Genomic DNA, 25,433 nt, shown 5'->3' with positions numbered 1-25,433 from the left:
GTAAAAGGATGAAAAAAGACAGTGTAAGTCTGTTTTAAAAAAATAAGGGAAATTGCCCAAGTCCCAATGAGTGATAACTGTTTAATATTCAGAGAAACTTGATTGAATGTGCCTGGATTTTTAATATCAAACTCTGGTTTTAAATTTAAAATTGATTGTATTTGGCAGAGGTGATAGTGATTTTCAAAGATACTTGGAAAAAGACAAGCTGCAACTCTAAGTAGCTCAGTAGTCCTGAAAGCAGACAAATTTTATTAAAAGACTATAGGAGTTATAAAGACAAAGAATATATTTTATATCATGTGGTCCCTGAAAGAAATATCCGGGACCACCAGTTTGAAGAATAATAAAAATTAGCATTTAGCTTATGCGAAACAAAGGAAATGCTTGTTTCCCGGCCACCAACTAGTTCTCTAAGTTTGTAGATACTCTGTTTCTTAGCTTCCCCATCAGGCTATAAAACAGTTTTTAAAATATGAACTTTTTCTTTCATTTTGAAAGGAACCGTTTTTGAAGTCATGCAAACATCTACATTAGAAGTCCTACTTCTACATCCAAGCATTTGAGAAGCAACTGTTTCCAGGCCCTCCCTGATTTCCAAGAAATGGCACATAAGAAAGAGTGGAACATACTGATAATTCTAAATTACCAGTAATTTTTAAAAAAAGCCCACCCTTCATTCGCCCATTCCTTTTTCTGCTGGAGTGCTGGGACACCAGCAGAAGTGTGGCCATACAATCAGGCCAGCTGATAACACAACAACAGGTGAAAACCACAGCTCTTTGTTTTCAATAATCAAGTTTATCCTCCTTCATGTAAGTGGCAGATGAAACTGAGAAACAACAAATAATTAGATGACTTGGACCTTGGTTCCGAAGTCAGCCCTCCTCAGACCCAAACATGTACCCTTCTGATTACCTAAAGGGCTCAGCAGCTCAACAAGACACCTCTCAAGGTCAAGACCATACCCAGCCCACTGCTAAAACCAGCGAGTCATCTGGATCTAACATGCTGCTGAATATTCATTCTTAGAAACTATATAGAGAAAAGTCAGGTGTGGATGTGAGTGTAGTGAAGCTACAAGAAAAGGAAGAAGGAGACAAAAGGAGTTCAGTCTGATGAAATGAGGAAAGAGAATGGCTGTTTAGGAATACTGATGGTTTCTTGTTGTAATGAACTTCATTTTCTAATTTACTTTAAGAAAAAAACCCTTCTCTTTGTCTTGTTTATTACAATTATCCTAGAAAAAAATCTACCAGGTTACAAGAATGAATCAAAAATTAGGAAGTGATACTTTGTACCCCAATTATTGCTACATCCTACCATTTGGACATTCTAAAACATAAAACTGAATTTCCTGACAGAATAAATAATGTGAATTGGTAGTGATCATATTGACTCAGTAATGCAAAAAATCTCTAGGGGTTTGGAAGGCGTGAAAAAAGAAAGAAGGAAAAAACGTTGCTAAAAATAAAAACAGGAATGAGAAATTCCATACTAAATCAGTTTGAAAAAATCTCAAGATACGTAAGGCACTTTAAGTGACAGCAGCTTTTAACGGCATGCTGGTCTTTGAGATATATTAATGATCTCAAAATGAATTTGGAGCTTAAAGGAATCTGATCAATACCTCCAGAAATGTGCTTGAAAGACCTTATGTGATTTCTGAAAATACACAGAATTTACTTAGTCTTTCCCTACAGTGTGTATGTTAAAACAAATTATGAGATTAGTATCTGGAGAACCAACTGTACTTGTGACATGGTTTTGTAACTTTGTAACTTGGTTTTATATACGTGCATGTGTAAAATATGAACATTTGTGATGATATATACGTGGGCAGTACATTTCTTCTATAGATTTTTCTTATATATTGTGGTTGGGGTGAAGAAGAACTTCGGCTCTAGCTAGAATGCAAATGTTGCTATATTTCAGCAGCGTTCTGACCTTTTCAGTCTGATTCAGTGGTCACTGTTTCTCTTCAGTTGCCATGGCCCCAGAGCTGATCAACAAGTCAGTCAGGTTGCGTTAAAAGAAATAGTTCAAGTCTATGACACCAATTACTGGTCTGCACAGAACACTGCCAAAATTTCTTCAGGTTATTTCACCAATTACTTTCATTCCTAGGCATTTAAGAGTTGTTCCTCTGCTGCTATATTTATACCAAGTTTCAAAGTGTGCTGCTTTGTGAGCAGAAGACTTCTCGCTTTCAGTCTCCTTTTTCTTTTTCCAGTGCTGAAGATACTGATTTTAAAGAAAAGAATCTGAGACAGTGTTCCAGATTCTTTTCCTTTTGGAATAAACTATCTAACTGATAGTGAACCTCCCACTGCCTTGTTATGGTGCGTGAAGGTGTCTTCTTTCCCCCTCTTTATTATAATCATATCAGTTCAGTGCACACATATCGCGACTGAAACATCAAGAGCTCACTATTGAAAAAAGTGCCTACAAATCTGAGTCATGCTGTTTCCCTCCACACTTTTTTTACTGCGCAAGTAGGATGTGTGTACTGCAGGCAAGACTCACAGAGAATATGGTAAATTTATGCCGTTAAAATCTAGCAAAGAAGAGGAAACTGGGGAGAAACCGTGTCCTAGTGCCACTAGCAGAGTAGGAACAGGGGTACATGAATGATGCTGCTTTTGGCACTACTGGGCATAGTGAGTAAGGAAGAAGCCTCATGGGCTCTTGTCCCTGCTTTAACAATTGTTAAGGAATTAGAGTGCTTTACAGAGTCTGCACTGAAGACTGTAGGCTTGAAAACACACAACTTGTGCAAAATGACCACGTGACTGTCCTCTCCTGAAGTCAGCTAAGAGGCGTCAGGGGGGTCTTGGACCAGGTGAGATCAGGAAAGAACTGAGCCCGGCAATTTAACATGCTTTTCAAATGTGGCTGTACAGCATCCCTTTTTAACCTTTCCCTGTTATGCTCTGTTGTTTTTAATTCATGAATAGCTGTGTGCATAGACTGGAACCAGACATCGTATAGGATACTACATCGGGAATCAGCAACTGAAGAATTTTGATAACTTCTTGTTCTTTCTATAACACGCAGGATTCTTGCAGCAAATGCTTTTTTTGTTTGTTTGTTTCTTGTTTTTCCAGTTCTGCTTTTCCAAGATCAAATTGTGATATCCCTAGGCAAAATCCTAAGACCATTAAAATTAAGTTAATCGAAGTTTTGCCATAGACTTCAAGTGGACCAAGATTTTACCTTGTGTATTGTGGCTATAAGTTAACAAGAGAAATGATGTAGTCCAAAGATGTATTAAAGAGCAGTACTTTTGCAAGTAATGCACTGTTCCTTTTCAAAAAACTTTTCTTTCTCTTACTCTGAGGATAAGAAATTAATTTCCAAATAATTTTAATGTTGTTTAGTATGTAAGACTCTCTGCATTAATATTCTTAATATGCGCAAAATTTGACCTCTAAGCTTTAACATTTATAAGACTTTGTAGGATGTGGCCACAAGTGTGTATGCACATGCCCATGATGCAAATGTCACAGCAATGGAAAAGTAAGGCAGGAGCGTGGCATGTTTTGTGCCTTCTACATTGCTGAAACAGCATACGGAGAGGGAAAAAAAGAGTGAGCATAAGAATTCAGCAGTACTACTAGTTGCATGCTAATACTAATTACAGTGGAAAATATTTCAAATTGCAGCACATGCAAAGTATGCAGCACTGAACTGTAATGTTGTAGTCTTCCTGGCATCAGTGTGAGATCACCTGTAAAAAGAATGCACAGATTCCTAACTTTCATAGAACACCAAAAGCATGCTAATAGACTTTTGTACCTGTCCAACCCGTTATGTATCTCTCACACACACTTTCTCTTACAGAAGATGTCCCACAATGAAGCGTATGAAGCTTGTGTAGCATAATGAAGCATGTGCTTAGAAGGTTCCATTTTCTGTGGAATTGCTTGTGAACCATTTGCAATTTCTCATCTGAATTATTTTAAATTACTTGCTGTATAATTTTGACTTTAAATTCTTCATCTGTATCTCATTCACTAGGAGTTCACCATGCATTGAAGTAATTTTGATTGGAGATACCTACCACACAGCCGCGTGTTCTCTGACTGGATAAGTGTCTCAGTAGTAAGCTACCTCTGTATATTAATCTTAATTTTGTCTTCTGCTGCCGTTTTTCACCTCTAACTTATTAATGGAAACAGAACGGAAGTGAGATGACAAACCAAGCATCCTTAAGAAGTAAAGAAAACTCTCCAACTGCTATTTTTTTGTTTCAGTTGCCCAAAGATTATACACAAACACACACAGAGTATATGTTGGGAAGCTAAATTCAAGATTCAAGGCTTGACTCTGTTTATAAAATACAGTGTTAAAGTTGTTTTTTAAAATATCTTTTCTTACCATCAGCTTTGCTTCCCTCTTCCATCAAGAGCTTTGTAATGTTGAGAAAGCCTTTGGCAGAAGCCAAATGGAGAGGCCTGTCTCCAACTTCACCACTTGCATTCACATCAGCTCCGAACTTCAGTAAAAGGTGGGTTACCTAAATATTTCATCAAGGCTAATTAAAATATCATATGAAAATAAATCTTTTTATAAAATCAGATACAATATTGTATTGGGTAATAATATATGTGGACAGCTCTTTAAAGTTGAAACAGGGAGAGGAGAGTCAATAGAAAACTCATTTTTAAGTTACATATCTATAAAAACATTAAAATTCTCAAAAGCAAGTGGTCATTCATTCTCTAAAGTATTATGTATGGTAAAGGGCTAAACACAAGACACATGTACTTGTTTAACTGGCCAGTCAGCATAATAAAACAAATGCCCTCGAAGTCCACAAATGTCAGAGCCTTAGCTTCCTTTCTGAACGGTCTCTCATCACCAGAGCACCATATGCGCTTTTAGCATAATTTCACAAGACTGTGGCTATTTGTTCAGAAGTGGCTTATGGCAAATAAGCAAACTAATCTCTCAGCCCAACACGACAGGAGTTTCTTAATGTTACTGGATGATGAGGCTCATATATATGGAAAGAAGGATCTCAGGAACACATCCATGGTTCACACCCTTGCTGTCACTCAGCCACAGAAGTAGAGCATTTTCAATCATCTGTGCATCTGGACTCTGTTTATTTCAAAAGCTTTTCCTACAACAACTCCTCAATGGGCTTGAAGTAACGTCACTGAAATGACAAATGCACTCTACCTAGAGGTCATCCTTTGAAACTTGAAAATATCCCAGAATACATGCTTTTAGCCAAAGCCATGTATAGGGAATGACTTGCGTAAGCCAAAATAGACCCGTTATTACATTTCACATCAAAGGCCTGTTCAGGGTGGACTGCTAGACTAACCAGGCGCCAATTACACTTCAGTAAAAGCGAGAGACTTGGGAGGTTCGATGCCAGCGTTGGTCAGAACTTCAGATTATGTTTCAATAAGTCTGTGATCTGTGTGGATGAAGCAAGCAGTTGGACTTGACATGTGCACAGTACCTCATGGAAAATCCTGTTCGCAGAATGATAATTTTTTCCGTTAACTTAGAAGCGGCCACAATATAGCTTTTCAAGTCCAAGGAAAACTAATAGAATTCCCATTTAATTATTACTGGGAAGTGATGTTCACTTCCTTGGAGAGGTTTAAGAAAGCTTACTCACATTCCTTATGCAATCTCTGAGATATGGGATGAATAAACATCAACTGAAATATGCCTCTGGCTCCAAGTCTGTTTATAGGTTATCAAAGCTAGCGAGACAATAATTTGTTTCAAGAGGTCTAGAGGGGAAGATACCAATTTTTGCTGGGGTCTAGCACAGAAGATTAAAGTGTAGAAATTTCCTGTTGATATTCAGACTCTTAGAGCAACCAGAGATTGACTTAGAAGTGTAACTTCAGTATGTGAGACCTTTCCATGGTAGGACCCTCTGGAATGTAAAGTAAAAATACCTAACACTAAACCTATAGTTGCCTCAGTGTTCCACTTCTCAGCTTTCTGAAATTCCCCCATTTAGTTACCTGTTCATGGCCATAATATGCAGCAATGTGCAAAGGGGTGAAAAAAATTGCATCCTGAACATTCACATAAGCTCCATGCTGCAAAAGAATATCAACAGCCTAGAAGGAAACAAACAGAATGTATATGTGGTCAGCTAGTAAAACAAGATTTCAAAACCTTACATTACCAGTTTAAAAAAAAGCAAAAAGCCCCAAACAAGCAAGCTATAACGGTGAAGAACTGCGTACAACATGTAAAAGTGATTAACTTACAGTACTTTAACTGAACACTGAATGTCACTGATGCGTTATAAATAAGCCTGAAAACGTGTTTGCCAGTACAAAGACTGATTTATGAAGTAAAAGGCACAGAAATTACTATCTGGAGTTTCTCAGAATAACCTTTAATTTTCTTTTAACCATTATGAACAAAGAGCAGTAAACATATCAGAGTTTTTACAAGTAAAAAAGCCCCCAAAATGAAAGATCCTTTTAAACATAAATGTGTGAAGGTAAATCCTCAAGCATAATTCCCTCAGTGTGTAAAGATTTCTTTGTATTTTAGAAGATAATAGCCCTTTGGCGTCAGTAAATACCCCTAAGTGTTTTCTTTCAAATTTCCACATTTTTGGTCTTTCAGGAGGCCAATGTTTTCCTGGACAGTTATGAATTATCAAACATTTGCTTTCTGAGTAACTGTCAATATAGAAGTCTGAATGAAACCACTTTGGATTATACATTGAAGTCTACGGGCTGCTAATTTTTTTGAAGCACAAGGGAGCCTTTATGCATGCTAAGGGGCTTGTGCCATGGATTATTTGAGTAGTTCTACATATCATTTTGATGAATGCTAATTTTTGAGTCTGATGATGATGAAAGATGCTGGACCGTGAATCACCCACAGTACAGTGCACAACTGGGAAACACCTCCCTGGCAATCAGAAGAAATGACAAGGGGAAATGGCCAGTTTTGATGTTACGCTATTTATACCTGTACCTCCTCACTGAGACTTCCACCGATGATGCCAATTAATGCTAGCTGCGATGACACACATTTCTGTCAACCGTTATCTAAGCTGAGACCACCAAATCATTTCACACATGCAACAATGGGGCCAGTCATTTGAATCCATGTCATTCTCAAGTACTCAGAGAATGAAAACCTGTTACCAAGCAACATTAGTATACAGGGATTATTTCTTTACACAATTCAAACTGAAATAAATTTTTTTCCCATGTGACTGCCTGAATACATTTTCTGTGTAAGGTCCATATTCAAGTGTGTCTATTTACCATTAGTTTTAACAATTTTGCTATCATATCAGCTGTAAGTCCCCCCTGCAAGCAGTGCTGCAGGGCCAATTCTGTCTCTTCAGAACCCAAAGGCTTCAACAGCTCCAGCACATTACAGGAGGCACCTAAGTGTTGCAAGGACTAAGCCCTTCTGTTGAAGACAGGCTGGAGGAGGTGAGGATTGCTGTGTTCCTATTCTTCAGCACCTCTCTGAGTGCAAATGATGGGAAATGATGGCTGTCTGTGCCTGATATTATTTTCCAGAAGCTAGAAGTATCCTGGGAGCATGCTAGGCAGGGACAGATGCAATTCTGATGTGCGTGGGAAAAGCAGTGAGCGTTCTCTGTGAGTTAGATCACAAAGAAGCCCCACTAATGCTGACACTTGTCTTTGGCTGCTGTGGTGATGCTCCAGAGACAGGTGAGTTCCAAGCACGTGGCAAGGGAGAAGGTGAGAGCTGGCAGGAGTGAGAGGACTTCTGAATGAAGGCAATCCTGGTGATGAACAGCATCCCAAGCAGCCATAGCCAGACTCCACGGATGATACAGAATCACATAACCATTGAGGTTGGAAGGGAGCTGTGGAGATTGTCCAGTCCCATGCCCCCACATAAAGCAGCAGCTCCTAGAGCAGGTGTCTCAGGGCCATCTCCAGTCAGGTTTTGAACAGTGTCCAGTCTCTAAGGGTGGAGACTCCACAACCTCCCTGGAAGCCTGTTCCAGTGTTTGAGCACCTTCACAGTAAAAAAGCCTTTTCTTCCATTTAAATGGCATTTTCTGGATGTCAGTTTGTGCCCATTGCCATCCATCCTGTCACTGGGCATCTCTGAGAAGACTCTGGCTCCCTCTTCTTTACTCCCCCCCCCCCCCCCCCCCGAGGTATTTGGACACATTGATAACATCCCAGCAGAGCCTTCTCTGCTCCAGGCTGAACAATCCCAGCTCTGCCAGCTTCTCCTCATATGTCAGATGCTCCAATCCACGAACCATCTTCATAGTCCTTTGCTGGACTCACTCCGGTATGTCCGTGTCTCTCTTCTCTGGGAACCCAACACTGGGCACAGTACTCCAGGTGCCGCCTCACCAGTACTGAGCAGGGGGGAATAATCACCTCCCTCAACCTCCTGGCAGTACTCTTCCTAATGCAGCTCGGGATGTCTTTTACTGCAAGGGCACACTGCTAATTCATATTCAACTTGTTGTCAACCAGAACTCCTAGGTCCATTTCTGCAAAGCTGCCTTCCAGCTGGTGAGTCCGCAGGGAAAGTAAAGCTCACACTTGAAAGAAATAGAGACAAGGAATCATAGTAACATTTGGGTTGGAAGGGTCCTCCAAAGGTGTCTAGTCCACCCTCCTGACCAAAGCAAGGACTAATTTCAAAGATCAGGTTGCTCAGGGCCTTGTCGAGTTGAATTTTGATTATTCCCAAGGATGGAGGTTCTGCATCCTCTCTAGAAAGCTTTCAGTACTGCATCACTCTCACCGTGATCCCCCCGCCCAGAATTTCCCTTGCTAAATCTCATGTGCATTGACATCCTTTTGCTGTGCATCCTTTTGCTCTGGATCTCAAAGAAGAGCTTGACTCCATTAAAAAATCTTATGAAAGATCCCCTGAGATCTGCCTACCCTTATATCAGCTGAAGAACAGCTCAGTAACAGCCCCCCATTGTGCATCCCATGTCCAGACACTTTTCAGTATACTAATAGCTTGCTGGTCCAGAGGTGGGGAACACAGAGCCAGTTAGTGTCTGATTTAATGGCTTGGTGACTTTCGAGCGATTCATCTTAGACATTTTTCAGCAAACTACTATCATAAAATTGATGTCGTAACTGTTGGCTCTGAAAAGAGATGTCTGGACCTGTAGCTTGTACAAGAATTTGGTTGAAACTTCTTTGGATAGGTTTGGTTTTCATTTAGGCATGCAACTGTGAGGCTGTAACACACTCAGGGATGTGACCACAACTCCAATTCTCCGTAGTCTCTTTGGAAGCTGGAATTCAAAGTGTAGATTCATCTACAAGCTTCAAGGTGTATCTTCAAGATGAAGAAACTGTGTTGAGCAATGTGGATCCACCTCTGCTGATAAACATAAAACTGGATGAATTTTGACACATCTTTGCAGGCTGTAGAAATGGCAACCATGCTAGCTACTTTGTGATGTCCTGATAAAAAGAATTTTGTGAGTCATATTAAGCAAACTCCACTCAACTGTAAATGACAAGAGGGGTACAGAGACAATCTTGATAGTTTCACAGACAAGTTATCTTTCTAAGAAAGACGAATGGAATCTTAGAAAACACTGAAGGTTGTCACAGGCGTTACAAGTAGGTGGGTGTGCTGGAGTGATGTGTGAGGATAAAATTACTTCGAAAGTAAGGGGAAAACTTCTGATGCAAAAAGAGCTTTAAGTTCTTATAGAAAGACCAAAAAAAGACTTTTATCCTTTTATTTATAGACAGACTATGTCTAAAGGTGCAGCTCCTAACCTACGGGAAATTTTCAAGCTGCAGAGAAAGCAGCTCTTGCTGACTGCATTGAGTGTTGCAAGGGGTCAACAGAACTGAAAACTGCAATGATCAGCTAAGGTCTGTAGTCAACATCATAACCCAGAGGGAAGGGAAGGTAAGGTAAGGGAAGGGAAGGCAAGGCAAGGCAAGGCAAGGCAAGGCAAGGCAAGGCAAGGCAAGGCAAGGCAAGGGGAAAGGAGAGGGGAGGAGAGGGGAGGAGTGGAGAGGAGAGGGGAGGAGAGATCTTTAACCTCTCAGTGCCTCAATGTCACTGGGTACAGTCAGCACAGATTTACCAAGGGTAAGTCTTGCCTGACCAACCTGATTGTCCTCTATGATAAAATGACCGGATTTTTGGGTGAGGGGAGAACAGTGGATACCATTTACTTTGACTTCAGCATGATTTTCAACACTGTCTCCTGAATATTCTTGTAGCAAAGCTGAGACCTTATGGTCTGGATGGGTGCAAAACTCGGCAGGTGAAAAAGTTGTTAGTTGATGGGGGTTGGAGCGTAGGAGTTAAAAAAGTTGTACTCTACCTCAAGGCTGGTATCATGTTGAGTACTACAGGGGTCTATACTGGGACCTGTCCTGTTTAATAGCTTTAGCAATGGTCCTGGAGGCAGCAGTGGAGTGCACTCTTGTCATGTTAGCAGAGAACATCAAATTATGTCCTCAGTACACTTGAGGGTGGGGCTGCCATCCAGAGAGACCCAGACAGCCGGAGGAATGGACCAACACGAGCCATACGAAGTTCAGCAACGACAAACACAAAATCCTCTACTGTCACAGCCTGGCCGGGGAGCAGCTCTGCTGGAAAGGACCTCGGGACCCTGGTCAACAGCAGGCTCAACTTGAGCCAGCTGGGCGGTCTGGCCGCAAAGGCGGCCGGCAGCTTCCCGGGCTGGGTTCACAGAGGCACAGCCCGTAGAATGAGGGAAACAACTGCTCCCCTTTTCCTCACATAACCAATTTTTAATTCAAAATGATACTTTGCATCTAATTTACCTTGTAATTTTTCTTAAAATTCTCTTATGAAAGGTTGATTCAGAAGCTTTTTGAACATTCAAGTCAATTATGTTAACTTCAAAGACAATTAATTAAGCCACTCTGAAGGTCAGAAGGAGTCAACAAAATAAAACATAAGACAGACTATATAAGGCCTTTGTCTTTTGGACAAAGGCAAGGGATAAGAAATCCTCTAAGAAAATAAAATCAATGATTATTGACTTTTTAGCAGGTAAAATTTAAATGAGAAGACAACTTCAACAATCAAGGCCTTTACACCAGTGCTAGCCTCTGTACAGACTTACACTAAAATATCTAAAGAATCTATCATGATTTTCAGAGTTCCTTTATCAATTAAGCTATTAAAATTAAAATATGATTAGTGGCAAGCATTTGCCTAATTCCCTCCAATTTAGCAAATGTAGATATGAGCAGCCATGTCCTGCAAAGTGTCTTTGCATTAATTTATTACAACTCCTAATTCTCCATGTATCTGTAAGAATTTTAGAACAAACTCTATCAGACTGAATGAAGAAACTGCTAAAGAGGGTTCTGAATGTTTTAAATACAACTTGCTGATGAATGTACAATTAATTGTCTTTCTTAGGAAAAAGTCTACTGAAATATTTAATATATGCTCTTCTGTAAGACGTGAGGACAGACATCAGACCAGCAATAAGCTTTTGCAGGTTCTTTTCTCTTAGCTGTTTCAATCAGATGAAACACAGGTCACAGATAAATCATTAATGAAAGATGCAGGTACTGGTGTCTTGAAATATAAAGCTCTCCTCAGGATTGCTTTTGCTACTAAAAGATAACTGTTCTGGGCGAAGAGATCGCTGTAAATTTAACAATACCATAGTTTAAAAATGTTGCATTTATTTTGACTTCTTCTAGCTTAAAAATGGGTCACACATAAATTTTCTGCACAGGACATTCTTGGGGAGAAAGCACAACCAGACCACAGTGTTGTCAAGGTTTGTCACAGTTTGCAGACAAGTTAGCTCTTCAGGGTAGTGTAAGCTGCTTTACTGAGCCACAACTCAATGCTTTTTCACTTGTGTTTACCAAACACCTCGTGCTCCCATTCGTGGGCTGTAAAAGGCTTCCTTCGCTTTATTCAATTTGGACAGTTTGTCGGTAGCTATTAAAAATAGCTATTGAATTAAAAACTCGTGAGTTCCAGCCCTCTTTGTCACTGCTTGGATCCTCAGACAGGCAAACTCAGAGGATCTTTGATTCACCATTATCTTGCAGCTTGTGTAGTCTCGTATATTGATGCCATGTGAATACCATTTCTGCATTCCTGGTTCTAGAATGATTCTGAAAAGGTCTGAGAAATTGGTGTCAGGTAAAACAAAGGGCTAGGAAGATGCAGCATTAGCATAAAATGCAGGGAATGAAAGAAGAAAATGGAGACTTTGTGAACCATTTAAATAGGCTCACATAAATTTAATTTTTCAAGGCTTCTTAAATCATTTGAACATACTCCTATTACTAGTAAAATTCCAGTGAAGACAGGAGGTGACAAACATGCTGATGTAACATATGACTTGTAAATGAAAAGGGATTTATTACTGTAGAGAATCTATAAGATGGGACTAACTCCTTTTTCCTCAAAAGATCCTTGCTACAAACACATTCACACTTCAGTCTCAGGTGTGCAGGTTGCAAAAATTAAGTAGCACTGGTTCATCCCGCCTGCAACCCTCAGGCCAGTTCACACATCCATAGATGTTGTAATCTCAGAATGACAACTTTAATTTACAAAATGAAATAGGCAATGATACTGGTTTTCCAGCATGGTAATACTGGACAACACATAAATGTGTATGAGGCACATGCATTATTTATTTAGCGATGACCTACCTGGGCTGGAAACATTTAACCTCTTCAAAAGAGCAGACTCGAGAGATTTATTAACTTTATTCGGTGATGTTTCTGGTATGGTCATCAGCTTATTTTGTAATTTTTCATTAATTTTTCATTCTTCTCATTGAGAATTGCAATTTCCATTAATAGATAAAATAAGCAAACAGCATAGTTTTGGTGAAGTAAAATATGGCACTAAATCATAGAGCAGATGAAATATTTATACACCACAATGGCTCAAATGAGTTGGAACATCTAATTGATGTTGACAGCCTTCAGTATCCTAATTTCAGAGAACCGATCACTCTAGTGGTTTCAGGTGTGGTGATGGAGCAAAAGCCATAGACTGACTCCTCAGGGAAATGAGGAACAAAGCAATTTTTTCCCCAGTTCTCTCTATCTGTCTCTTAAACATAGTCAGTCCTCTTCCATAGTAAAAGACTATGTTGCATAGACTGATGTGTACACCTCTGCTATTTAGTTATTTAACGTTATAAATAATTATTTATCTTATTGGAGTTAGGGAGATGACAAAAAATCTTTTTTCTCTTTCTTAAATTTATTCTATTTTTAGGGGGGTTGAAAAAATTATTCTGTATTTCCAAGAATATTAATGAAATTGCGGACAAAATAAGCTATTTAATCTAGCAGAGGAGATTCTCAGCTGACTGAAAATTTCAAAGGTATGTAAAGAAGGAAAGAAAAAGCCTGCACTTGGACTACAAATCTTCAGTCCCCAGACCAGCAGGTGAACCAAATACAGAGTCCTGCTGCATTTATGGAGAATACTTCTGAAAAAGATCTGATCATTCCCAAGGAAGAAATAAGGGGCTTCTCAAAACAATAAGTTATTTCTTATCATGTTAATGGTCTTATCCTTGTTGGATTCTGAGCACCCTCATTTTTCAATAATCTCAGCAGGAGCTAAAGACGTGAGAGAAATAGCAGGCCTTCCTTTGACATCTGCAGGACAAGGCCCAGACATTTTAAACATTACTTGAAACCCCAATGCGCAGAGGAGTACAGAGAGGAGTGAATTTTTAAGTCTAAGATGCACAACCGAATTCACAGCTTAAAGGTAAGTATTAATATCATCTATAATTCCTCCTTTGTACTTAGTTGTTTTTTCTTGCATTCCTTGCTGATTATCTCTCTCTAAAGAATTTCGAGGTTTCTGTCTCCATAAATTAGTCCAGCACGCTGTATAAGTTAAAACTTTCAGTCAAGCAGAGGACAAAATCTTTGCTTTCTTAATGGACCCGAAGGAGATAAAAAACGAAGTACCTGAATTAATGAGTACGTTTACAGTCATAAACCCTTCATCACCAAGGTAATTTTGCACACCCAGTACTTTAAGAGATTAAAAAAATAAATAAATTACACTGAGTGAGCTGTTGCCAGGGTGACAGAAATGAGATGATGTGTGAAATGACTGAACTGAGGTGGTAAATGACAAGAAAACAGATTCACGACTGACAGCGTGTCTAGAAAGGGAAGGGCCTGATTATAGGTATCTAGGGAATCTCATCCCTCGCTTCCTTCCTCTACTCCCCATAGTGATAAGTCTCCAGCCCATAGGAGACTAATCAATATGGAAGTTTGAGATTGATGCTAGTCTTACCCTGACAACAGTTTTCTCTGCACTAACCCGAAGTATAAAACAGCTCCAAACTGAGAACCTCTGTCCCTTTCTGAAGTGAAAATCACAGAGCGGTGAAGCAGGGCCCGTGACACCTAGAAGAGGGAATAAAACTCTTTCACTGTGCTTCCTTCACACTCAGAAAGACAGTATTTGGAAGCCTCGCTCCATATCCAGGTCCAGAAATCCTGACATGCGTGAGTGAGTGTGTTTCATCATGTATCTATTGGTTACCACTTCTGATATTTAGAAAACAACGATGCCATTTATTGCCAAGACTTTAAAGACATTTATATAAAGGCAAGAGATGTACAAACAGATCTATGTCCTTTCTGGATGCTTGTTCAATGTAAAAATATATGCACAGTTGTGGTTTTCCCAAAATGTACAAAAAATTAAATAAAGTTGAGCTGTACTAAGCCAGTTCTGAGTTTTGTTTTGAAAGGCATCAATCTAAAATAAAATGACCTGCTAATATTAGCACTCACTTATGCACACTTATTTCCTGCACAGACAAGGAGAAGCCTACCTTATGATGACCGGCGATTGTGGCAATGTGAAGGGCTGTCAAAGCTCCATACCCGACTTGCTGAATGTCAGCTCCACCATGCAGCAGCGCTGTTAACAGTTCTGCATTGTCCTGAAAGGGACGCATTTAAAACATGTTATTTCTGGGACACAGCTCGAACAATCACAGGGAGGGAGCCAAAGAGAGCTGTGTATGTCTAGGCCTCCTCAGCTATTACACCGCTGCATTTCAAGAAAAGGGACTGACCATGACCCCAGGAGCACGAGTGTGCAGGGAACGGAGTGGAGGGAAGCTTTGTCCTGGGCACCAGAAGCCTCTTTTGCTATACGAAAGCCTGCCTCTTTAAAAACAGTCTCTATTCTGATTTTATGATGTCTTTAAAGATGTCTCAGTCTCCAAGCCATTATTAAATGCTCACACAAACTGGTTAAATGTCAAAACACTACAGTACCTAACATAGAAGAAGGGCACCTGAGGAGTTCCCAGGATGAATATATAGCATGCATGCCAAATTCTGAACTGTGAGCTTATTTTTCATATTGTTTCACATCTTTCCTGTTATATACACAATTTTTGCTATGACTTCTTCCAGGTATAACAGCAATGGCCACTATCAAATGATAGTAATAAAAATAAAGTTGAGAAACACATCGAGAGTCATAATGCTCAGGCAATATGACCATTAATAAATTCTCCTTTACAAATAGTGAAATTAAACACAGAGAAGTGAAATGAGTTGTTCGGGGGCAGTGGCAGAACTCGCAGGAGAAACCAGGCCATCTTTCCCACCATCACTTGTTCTCACTGCACCAACTAGAGCTATCATAATTTTCACTTCTTGGAGATGTGCCTTCCATCATCCAGCCCAGAGTTGAGCCTTCTCCAATTAATTTTCATTGTTTCCTAAGAAGAAATGCACACAACACAGGGGCAAGTGATGCTAAAGGCTCCAAACTTCCTCATTGCTCTCCACCTCTTCAGAGAAGACACTAAAAGAAGGGCAAGAATGAATCTATGCCAGAGAAGCAACAGTTAAAATATGTCTGTGAAAGCATAACATTTGTTCATACTGAAACGGTTTTCCTATTTTCAGGAAATATAAGGAATTTTTCTTTGATAATAATGGACAGTAGAAGTTTATGTCACTTTTCCTATCAAGTAGTTTTATACCCTGAAGCATGGTACTTGGTTGCATAATGGTTTGGATATTATGCAGCCTGGGAAGACAGGCTGAGTTTGAAGTATCTTGAAACGTTCTGTTCTAATTAGTGACTCAGTCCAGTTCACTATTATGAGATGCCACAAAATATTCAGATTATAGACGAGAAGTAGTTAAGGAGTTCCACAAGAAGTTGCCCTGTCTCAATATACATTGCTTTATTGTTTCTGAGGAATCTCTAGGCTCCTTTATATTTTACTTAGAAAAGAACTATAATACAACACAAGCTGTCATTGGGTAACTCATGGTAAATCTCGAAGTCTTAAAATGTCACTTATGGGAGAAATGTTACATTGCATTTTATTTTACATCCCAAAATTCACACTAGTTTGCTTAGCTTTGCGCAACCTGGAAAATATATTGGATATTGTATCACATGACTTGAGTGATTAAATAAGTTGCTGATACAGTTTTTTGCCTAAGTGGATACGAGACATTTATAAATTTTACAGTGCAGTGAAAACAGACAAAACAAGATTTGATAGCAAAATGAAAACTATTCCCAAGTAATGAGAACATCCCAGAAATCTGTTATAAAACTCCTATTAAATGAAGGAATTTTTTTCAACTAAATTATTAATTGGAAACCATTCACTGACATTGACATTGAAGAAAGGCAGAGAAACTCTTCTAGGCAATTGGCTAATTATGCAACATTGCGCATGGGGGAAAGTTTCTTTTACGATTGCTGTAAACCATCACTTCATCCCATGATGTATAAGATTTGATTATTGCCATCATTTTATAGCTTACATATCTAATTGGTACCAGTGGTTGTAAAATTAAACTAACACAGGAATTACAAGACATAATACAAGATATAGCAAGCGCTCGTATTATAGTAACTAGGAGAGGTAGCTTATGGTGCAAATATAAAGAGTTAAGCCATGGAGCTGCAGAGCATAAGGCATCCACAACATCCACAGCATCAAAACTTTTAGGTATATGGCTCCATGATTGAGTCTTCAGCCTATTTAATGACCACCTCTCTACACACACCTGGGGCAAGTTCAGAGTTCCAGTGGTGGGATTCACGAAATCCAGCCTTTGGAGCAGGGAATTGGCCTAGCTTGTCCATAGCAAACATTGGAAATAGGGCGGTGTCTTTCTTCCCATCTTCAGACAAAATTACAAAAGCTGCTGCTTGCATCTCTTCTTTCTTTCTACTCCTACTCCCCTCTACAATAGCTAAAACATTGCTACATTGGGGGTTCAGTGTCTTCCTCGCACAAATAATCCTCATGACTGTGTGCCACGTGTCCCAGGCTATACTGTCATGACTCAACCTATATTAGGTTTTCCCTTCACTCTCCCTGTTCTAATGACCCTCCCGTTCATTTCCATGGGGAAGCTGATTGCATGCTCACTCCAGGACAGCCATAGCCTGCTGATTGGCAATATGAGTTTGGGTTCTCTCCAAGACTGTGGTCTTCTCTCTGGGCAAATACTATAATTATCAGATTATTACATAATAGAAGGCAAACCATCTCTTCTTCCACAGGTGAGATTTTGGAGGAGAATGACTGTGACTGTGATGATTCCTGCTGTATTTGGAATTGGGTATTTGGATTAAAGACCATCTACCACATCTGTGTCCTCTTGCAACAGAGTGAGGAACACCACTTATGGATCAAGAGTGGCACACAGGTGCCAACCTACTTAACCTTCTATCAGCTTTGAACATGCAGCAAATCAGAATGGTATCTGCCATGAGAGCTTTGCAGAAGAAAGAGGCTGTTATGGTCTTGTGGCACCTATGGGACATATAAGGATTAAACATTACACTGTAGGATATAAACTCCTGAATTTGATCTGAGTTCTCTCTAAAAAGCTAAGTGCTTTTGGGGCTAGTCTATACATGGATTACATTTCTAAGATGCTACACCTCAAAATAAGAATCATAACAATTCTTTAGGAAAATGCTGGCTTTGTCCACTTTATCCCTTGCTACGGTCATTGTTGAGTCTTAAAAGATAAATATAACAGTGAAGAAAACTAGTATTGAAGCTGAATGTGGAACTTGAGGAGGAACAACAAAAAAGAAGAAAAAAGAAAGAAGTTGTAAAATAAAGTCCTTTGCGAGTGTTTCTATTAATAGCTATAATAATGAAAAGAACATTCCTCTACCTTGAGTTGCACTGCATGATTTAATCAATATTTCTAAAGCTATATCATATCCTTGTGGATGACACTGCAGAAGCACATGCTGATTTCCTGTGCATGGGCTCTTTCTAGGTGATTTTCTTATGCACTGTAAATGTGAAATTTGTATTTTCACCAGAACTCGCAACTAGAGAGTTCAACTAGATAGTTCAGACAAATAAGCTGCTCAGTTCTGATTTCTTTTCATCAGTTCTATTCAAAATAATTTACCTTATAAGCTGCCAAGTGCAGAGCTGTAAATCCATTTCTTGTTAATCTGGACGGGCGCAGTCCTTTTAGCATAAGAGTTCTAATATGTGATTTGTTACCTTTAGGATGAAAATTAGAAAACAAAGGCATTTACAGAAAAGAACATGCAGAACAAGTAAGCAACTTCTGTGTGAGTTTGAAAGCCAAGAGAAATAGATAGCTCATCTGCTGATCTGAGGCAAGTCATAAAATATATCTTGTGAAGTTGTGAAGGCTCAAAATGGAATTAGGCACCATCTCCTTATCCATTTGGACAGTTGCAGACCTGGCCGTGTACTGGCTCACTGGTTGTTCATACTTTAATAAGAATTTGTTAAGTATAGTTGAACTTCTAAAGAAGCAAACTCCTCTTTTAACATCCAGACCATGCTGCAAAGAACTCTATAAACTAGCAGATGCTTCCAGAATCTCTGGTTTCTCAGACTTTTAACTTTTTTGTCCTTTCAGAACAGAAGCGCTGCTCTCCCCCTCTACACATTATTACAGGGACAGTCACTTTGAAGGATGCTAATGAATGTCAGGATGTCAGCATGGGCGAGTAGCTTTACTCCTACCTTTCTCATCCACAGTGATGATCTCAAAAATGTATCTGCCTTCTGAATACTTATGACAGTAATCAAGGACAGAATCACAGAATCATTAAAGTTGGAAAAGACCTGTCAGATCATCAAGTCCAACCATCAACTAACCCCACCATGCCCACTAAACCATGTCCTGCAGTGCCACGTCCACACCTTCCTTGAACACCTCCAGCGATGGTGACTCCACCACTTCCCTGGGCAGCCTCTTCCAATGTCTGACAACCCTTTCAGTGAAGAAGCTTTTCCTAATATCCAGTCTGAATCTCCCCTGGTGCAACTTGTGGCCATTTCCTCTAGTCCTGTCACTAGTCACTTGGGAGAAGAGACCAGCACCCACCTCCCCACAACCCCCTTTCAGGGAGTTGTAGAGAGCGATGAGGTCTCCCCTCAGCCTCCTCTTCTCCAGACTGAACAACCCCAGCTCCCTCAGCCGCTCCCCATCAGACTTGTGCTCCAGACCCCTCACCAGCTCCGTCGCCCTTCTCTGGACACGCTCCAGCACCTCAATGTCCTTCTTGGAGTGAGGGGCCCAACACTGAACACAGCATTCGAGGTGCGGCCTCACCAGTGCCGAGTACAGGGGCACGATCCCCTCCCTACTCCTGTGGCCACACTGTTTCTGATATAGAAGGACAATGTCCTTCAAGTGTTCACACACCATACCTAATTAACTAACATTGTATGTTTTCTTAAACTTCCTCTCTGCAATCCCACCAATTGCTCTAATGTTACTAGGTACTGATGTCATCTTAGGATGTGATCTTGCACATTCTGAAATTGAGAGTAGAGATCCACTTGGTTTTCAGCAGTGCAGGATCAGGTCCTCCTTCATGGTAGCATCTAAGATTGAGCAAATTATTCATACATGTTATTATTAAGTAGTTGGCAGAGCTGAAACCTTAGGGTAAAATTCTCTTTGCCTCTCTTAGCTCATTTCTGCTGAAAATTGTATAAGTGTAAAGTGTGTGCATGAACTAATGACTCAGTCACTACGTGGATAACAGAGCAGGAATGTGGATCGGAGTGGAGAATTCCGCAATTAGTGTGTTGTTATGATCATCTCAGAAGACATCTTACCCTCTTTTCTTGTGTACTCTGATTTGGTACCTGCAAAAATCCTGTCAGCTGACACTTTTTGCTAAAGTATTTGAGTTATTCTTCTTTTAATCACTATGAAATAAAACACAGGTATTTTCATTATACTAGAAAAATAGATGTTGTATGAAGGGCAAAGTATTGCTAAAACTAAGTCCCTATCCTGAAGTCTATACCATGTACAGAATTCAGAAACGTACAGCAATGCTACACGATGAGTATGGATTGACTAACTCATATAGCAAGTAATTTTGAATTAGTTGAACACCTGTAGTAAAACATGCTACATTATCAACCAAAACTTTTCTTGGACTGGAGAATCAGCCATAACGGGGTTCAGTGTAACTTGATTCAGCCCCCTTGGCAACAGAGTTTAGAGTAAAGTTTATAGATGCTTACACAACTGTCAACAAGGACAACACAGAAAGAAATTAACTGAAAAGATAATATTCCTGACAGTTATTAGTCAGAACAAATCAGCAGCCATGTAAATAAAATGTTAAAAGAACATGATATTTCAAATACGTACCCCCACATATGCAACATAAATGAAGAAGAGAGAGCCCATTTTCTGTGCGGTAATTTAAATTGACTTTGCAGAAGGCTTCATCAGAGCTGAAAAAAGAGATGATTACTGTTTTCATCCTTTAGCACAGTTTCTTTCATTTGGAAAAAAATTGAAAGACAAATCTCAATATAATTTTTTTGAGACACAGGGCTAAATGTATACCAGTTTACACTCTAAATCTAGAAATACTTTACTGATATTGAGTGAGTAGTCCAGATTTATTGTTTTCTGAAAAATCCTGCTATTCAGTCACATCATCCATATTCTAAAATCAGCTAAATTAGAGAAAAAAAGAGGAAAGACACTTTAGGAATAGAAATAATCCCCACAAAACTAGTTTCTTTATTAATGCAATAATAACTAAGAAATATTTTAAAAATCTATGTATTTGTTCTAAAATGATGAGCAGGACATGCACAGGACTAGAGGCAAACAAGCCAAGTCAAAAGAATAACCAGAAAAAGCCTTTCAGAAAGTAAGTTTATGTTCCCCAAATAAGATCATAGAAACACTATACAACCAATACACGGAAACATCTCTGTGAAAACACTACAGAAGCACATACGCGGAAGGAAGGCAGCCAAAGCTCAGACAAAAGTTTCACCATGATTAGTGGAAAAATGTTTCTAAAGCATTTTGAGGAATGAAGTAGTCTTTCCAGAAGTTACATTTCTGGCTGAGGATTTGCGGTTCTAATGGCACACTAAGTCCTAAGGAGACCTGTGAGTGCCTGAGGTCTGAGAGGACAGGACAGGAGGGGCTGGAGCGAGGCAGGGGCGAAGTCGTGCCAGGACGGGACTCTCACCTTTGCTCAAAACACCCATTACTGACAGTTACTTTAAGGCATCAGAAGGAACACGGACCTTGTAATGCTCAGCAGACTGGTGTGATTTTATAGCTCTGTTTTTCTGCTTTGGTTTATTGCACTGGAATGTGATGCATTAAAATAGATTTAAAAAATAATATATAGAACATCATTTTGACTTCCCATTAACTTGTAGTCATGTATTTTTGGTTTTGATATAAACAGTCAAAATATTACAGTTTGTACTCACATCCTACTAAGGAAAGGCATGCTTGCACTTAAAATTCTCAGACAACTAAATGTCACTCACATATTGTGACACTGACAGAATGAAGCTCAATTTAATGTTTAATTTTCTTCCACATTTTTGGTACAGTGTCACATTTTTATATAGCTTAATGGTGTCATAGTGCTTTCTAGGCCACACAAGGATGAAATGAATAATTAAAATGAAGTAATTATTATTAGTACATTTCTAATATAATAACTCCTAAATAGGATCCATACCAAGTATGACTCATTAAAAAAGACATTCAGAATTTGTATTTCATGTTTTATTCTTTTTTAGCAAAAAAATAGAACATACATAAAAATGTTACAACCTAAGCATTTTTATAGTTCATTAATTTCCATTCTCCTTTTCCTGTCATACAACACCTGTCAAAGCTCAAAAATAAAGTACTTCATAAAATAAAGCTAGAAAAGCTGGCAGTAAACAGAATGGATAGTAACCTAAAGATGCTTCCCATTTTACAAAGAAAGATGAACAGTATCTTTGTATAAGATCGTGGACAACGCGACTGGACATCTTTATTTCACATAGTTAATGCCCATTATATGATAAGAGAGTGGTAACCTCGCCATAGCTAGACTTATACCCACCTCTGATTATAAGTCCTATCTAACTGTGCATTACAGCTTTACTGGAAAAACTCCTGAATGCCTGAAGTGTCACATTTATTTTTTGAACAGTGAAGGGAGTTTCTGAAAGGTGTGAAGGAAAATGATCACTCCAATATTACTTACAGATTGATAAATGATTACCATACTCGAAAGTTTTAGCTTTAGTCGTTGAGCCTCGTGGATTTCCTTTAGCACAGATCAATTTGTTACTGCTCTGTCAAACATTCTAAGTAAATACATTTGTTGAAAATTGAATATATGTAACAATTAATATTTTTGTGGAGAACGCCTATTTCGGCCTGTCAATAGAAGTTTGGGGGTTTTCCCATTCAGTATCAGTATATTAACGATGATGGTTTAGCAGAACACTTAGATTTGTATATCTATAAACCCACCCCGAGTGAGTAGCACTGTTAAACATATTTAACAGGATTACAATTAAAAATAAGGTTTTAACACTTCTCTTTCCTTTTAAAATGTAAACCTACGCAAAGCTCCCCTTAGCAAGATGACCCCTGTTAAGCCAGGTGACACTTAGGCCTCTTCTTTCAATACATACTTCAATAATTTATTCTTTAAATAGAATTTAAAAGGCAGACAAAGCCAGACACTTGTCTTTGCTTCTGTTCTCTTAGTTAAGTCTAACCTAAAAGAAATTCTGCTTGGTCAATGTGTGTTATCATTCTAAACCCGGAATAAAACCTGTATTTCCATATTCTTTTTCATGAAGCATGACAAAATTAAGTTGGAAATGTTAAACCACTGCATTTTTCTGGGTTTTATTTTGGAAGAACCCATATTAACTTCCAGAGTTTGGAAGCTACTTTTCCCCTTTGGTGGAGTGGTTTGTGAGCTATTAAATTGCGAAGTGACACATTCTAACCCCCAGAAGCTGTAGTCTGGGCTCTGTGTGGTCTTTAGAGGGCAGGCTCCAGCGCCGGAGCTCCTCCGCGCTGGGGCATCCGGAGCCATGATCCCTGCAGTCACTGAGGGACTGGGCGGAATGCGGGGCACCCACACTGCAGCCCAGGAGCAGTGTGCCTCCAGGAACCTCCCTCCACCAAAGAAAATGGTGGTGGGAACTACAGACGTACAAAGCGTGCTGGTAAGTGAATAATTCAGCGATTCTAACTCAAATGAAATGAAATTGTAATTAAATATTAAATACGTAAAACTTAAATCATTTCCTTGTGAGAAATGTTGACTTCTTTCCTTGTGAAAACTAGCTTTTTGGAAAATACTGTTTCTGTCGGAAAGACCCCTTTGATAGTAACTCCTGACTGACTGTTGTCGACACTGAGTGTTTCATAATGCCCACAAACTGCGTGATTTGAAAAGGCTACGGGCCTGATAAAAATAGAGCATAGCATGTATTTATAAACGCAAAAATTGGGCTTATTTTGCCAAAACTGTGTGCTTCAGTGAGCTCAATTCTTACACCAGTCTAGATTTTCACACGTATTCCTTCGGAGGGTATCACGTGTTAAGGAAGCTCATTTTTCTAAGTCATAATTGTAAACCGCTTTTGCATGGAACATTTTTTCACACATTATAGTCACATTTACCTTTGTTTGGTAGATGTGCCCTTCATCTACCACTTCCACTTTACTAATGCGGAAAATGTTTTGCTCAGTAAAAATAAAACCTCACTCTTCAAATATGTTTTAACTTCGCGTAATTCTTCTCTAACATACTGTGATTAACGGTAGTGATACAAGGCTCATCTATTCTTCAGGTTTTCCTGCAGGGGCAACTGAGGGAAAAATAAATTCCACATTCTGGGAAACAAGTCCTTTTGGTTGACTTGTCTTTGCTGTACCCCGTTGGGTGTGCATGGATGTACGACCACAGGTAGCGATGCACTGCGATGACTGCTCGGGGGAGTGGATTGCTTTGTTTGAAGGACGAATTCTGCAAGTCTCAGAATCACACAATATTATTGTGCTGTAAATGCATGTCTCCTGCTTCAATTTTCGTCTTTAGAGTTACATTAAAAATTCACATTCCTAGCACTTAATGTGTTGTTAAGAATCCAGGTTTTACCATTTTAGCCTTATAATTACATTTTCCTCTTCTCCCAGTTTGAAAAATAATAATAAAAAGTTTCAGTTTGTTTTCTTAATGCTATTCAATTTTAATATGATTTGAATTCTTACGAACTGGCAAGATTTTAATGTTTTTGTGGGAAAATTTTGCAAGAAACCTTTTATATTTTAAAAGCTGCACTTAAAAGGCCTATACTGAAAAGGAAAACTAACTCAAATGACTACACTCAGGGCCCAGTGTTATCTAGATCTCCTCTTAATTCCTTTCTTAAGACTTAACTGCATGTTTTAGGGAAAGAAAATTCTGGCTGTTTATTTTTAGGGTGGTCTGTTTAGCAAACCATTTCACTAATAGCTCTGAGATACAGGAATAAAATCGGGACAACTTTTACCCAAAAAGTGACAGGTGCTGTGCTTCTTACAAATTTACTTCTCACTCGTGCAACTGTTGTTTCCCTTTCTGTGGCACTGGACAATTACCCACTGACGTGTGCATGTGTTTCCTAAGTGTAAAACGGGGATGCTGACAGTTCTTTCCTCTGCTAGGCTTTGTCGCTTTTGTCCTATTTATGTTCCAAATCTCTCAGAGCAGGGACTTTCACAGCTACTTATTGCATTTCCATCAGGCAAATTACCTTCTTTGCCTTAGCTTCCAACAACCATCCAGTTTCTCAGTCCTAACCTTTTTAATAAATGGTTTTGTTGTAATAATGGGAGAAAAACCTATTAATTCCTCTGGTACTTCGGAGATGAGAAGTCTTCCAAAAATAGCCACTGCTACTGTAGGAAAGCTTTTCCTATAGTCAAGACTGACTTCTTACACAGGCCAGATCTGCATTTTGGATACTCAGAAAATCTGACTGATTTCATCACTCCTGGGTGAAGGCAGCTTTTGGAACTGAAATCACTGGCTGATTCCTCAAGCCCGACAAAAAAAAAAAAGCCTTTCCAATGCACTGTACCCAGTATTGATAATTCCCA

The 25,433-nt window shown here is 39.2% G+C and overlaps 1 protein-coding gene across 3 annotated transcripts in view; it reads right to left on the bottom strand.

The window, feature by feature from the left end:
• Nucleotides 1-25,433, bottom strand: part of TNNI3K (TNNI3 interacting kinase) — a 94,467-nt gene that overhangs the window by 67,149 nt on the left and 1,885 nt on the right. For all 3 annotated transcript variants that reach the window (XM_059822081.1, XM_059822080.1, XM_059822082.1), the window contains exons 3-7: nucleotides 20,661-20,746; nucleotides 18,417-18,514; nucleotides 14,825-14,935; nucleotides 5,997-6,095; nucleotides 4,381-4,519 (exon numbers count right to left, since the gene is read on the bottom strand). In XM_059822081.1, coding sequence (XP_059678064.1) covers nucleotides 4,381-4,519; nucleotides 5,997-6,095; nucleotides 14,825-14,935; nucleotides 18,417-18,514; nucleotides 20,661-20,746 — 533 coding nt within the window. The remainder of the gene's footprint in view (nucleotides 1-4,380; nucleotides 4,520-5,996; nucleotides 6,096-14,824; nucleotides 14,936-18,416; nucleotides 18,515-20,660; nucleotides 20,747-25,433) is intronic.

Source organism: Gavia stellata, chromosome 10, assembly GCF_030936135.1.
Source record: "Gavia stellata isolate bGavSte3 chromosome 10, bGavSte3.hap2, whole genome shotgun sequence".
NCBI lineage: Eukaryota > Metazoa > Chordata > Aves > Gaviiformes > Gaviidae > Gavia > Gavia stellata.
Note: the sequence above shows the minus strand (reverse complement) of the source record. Positions and strands in the feature narration are given on the sequence as shown.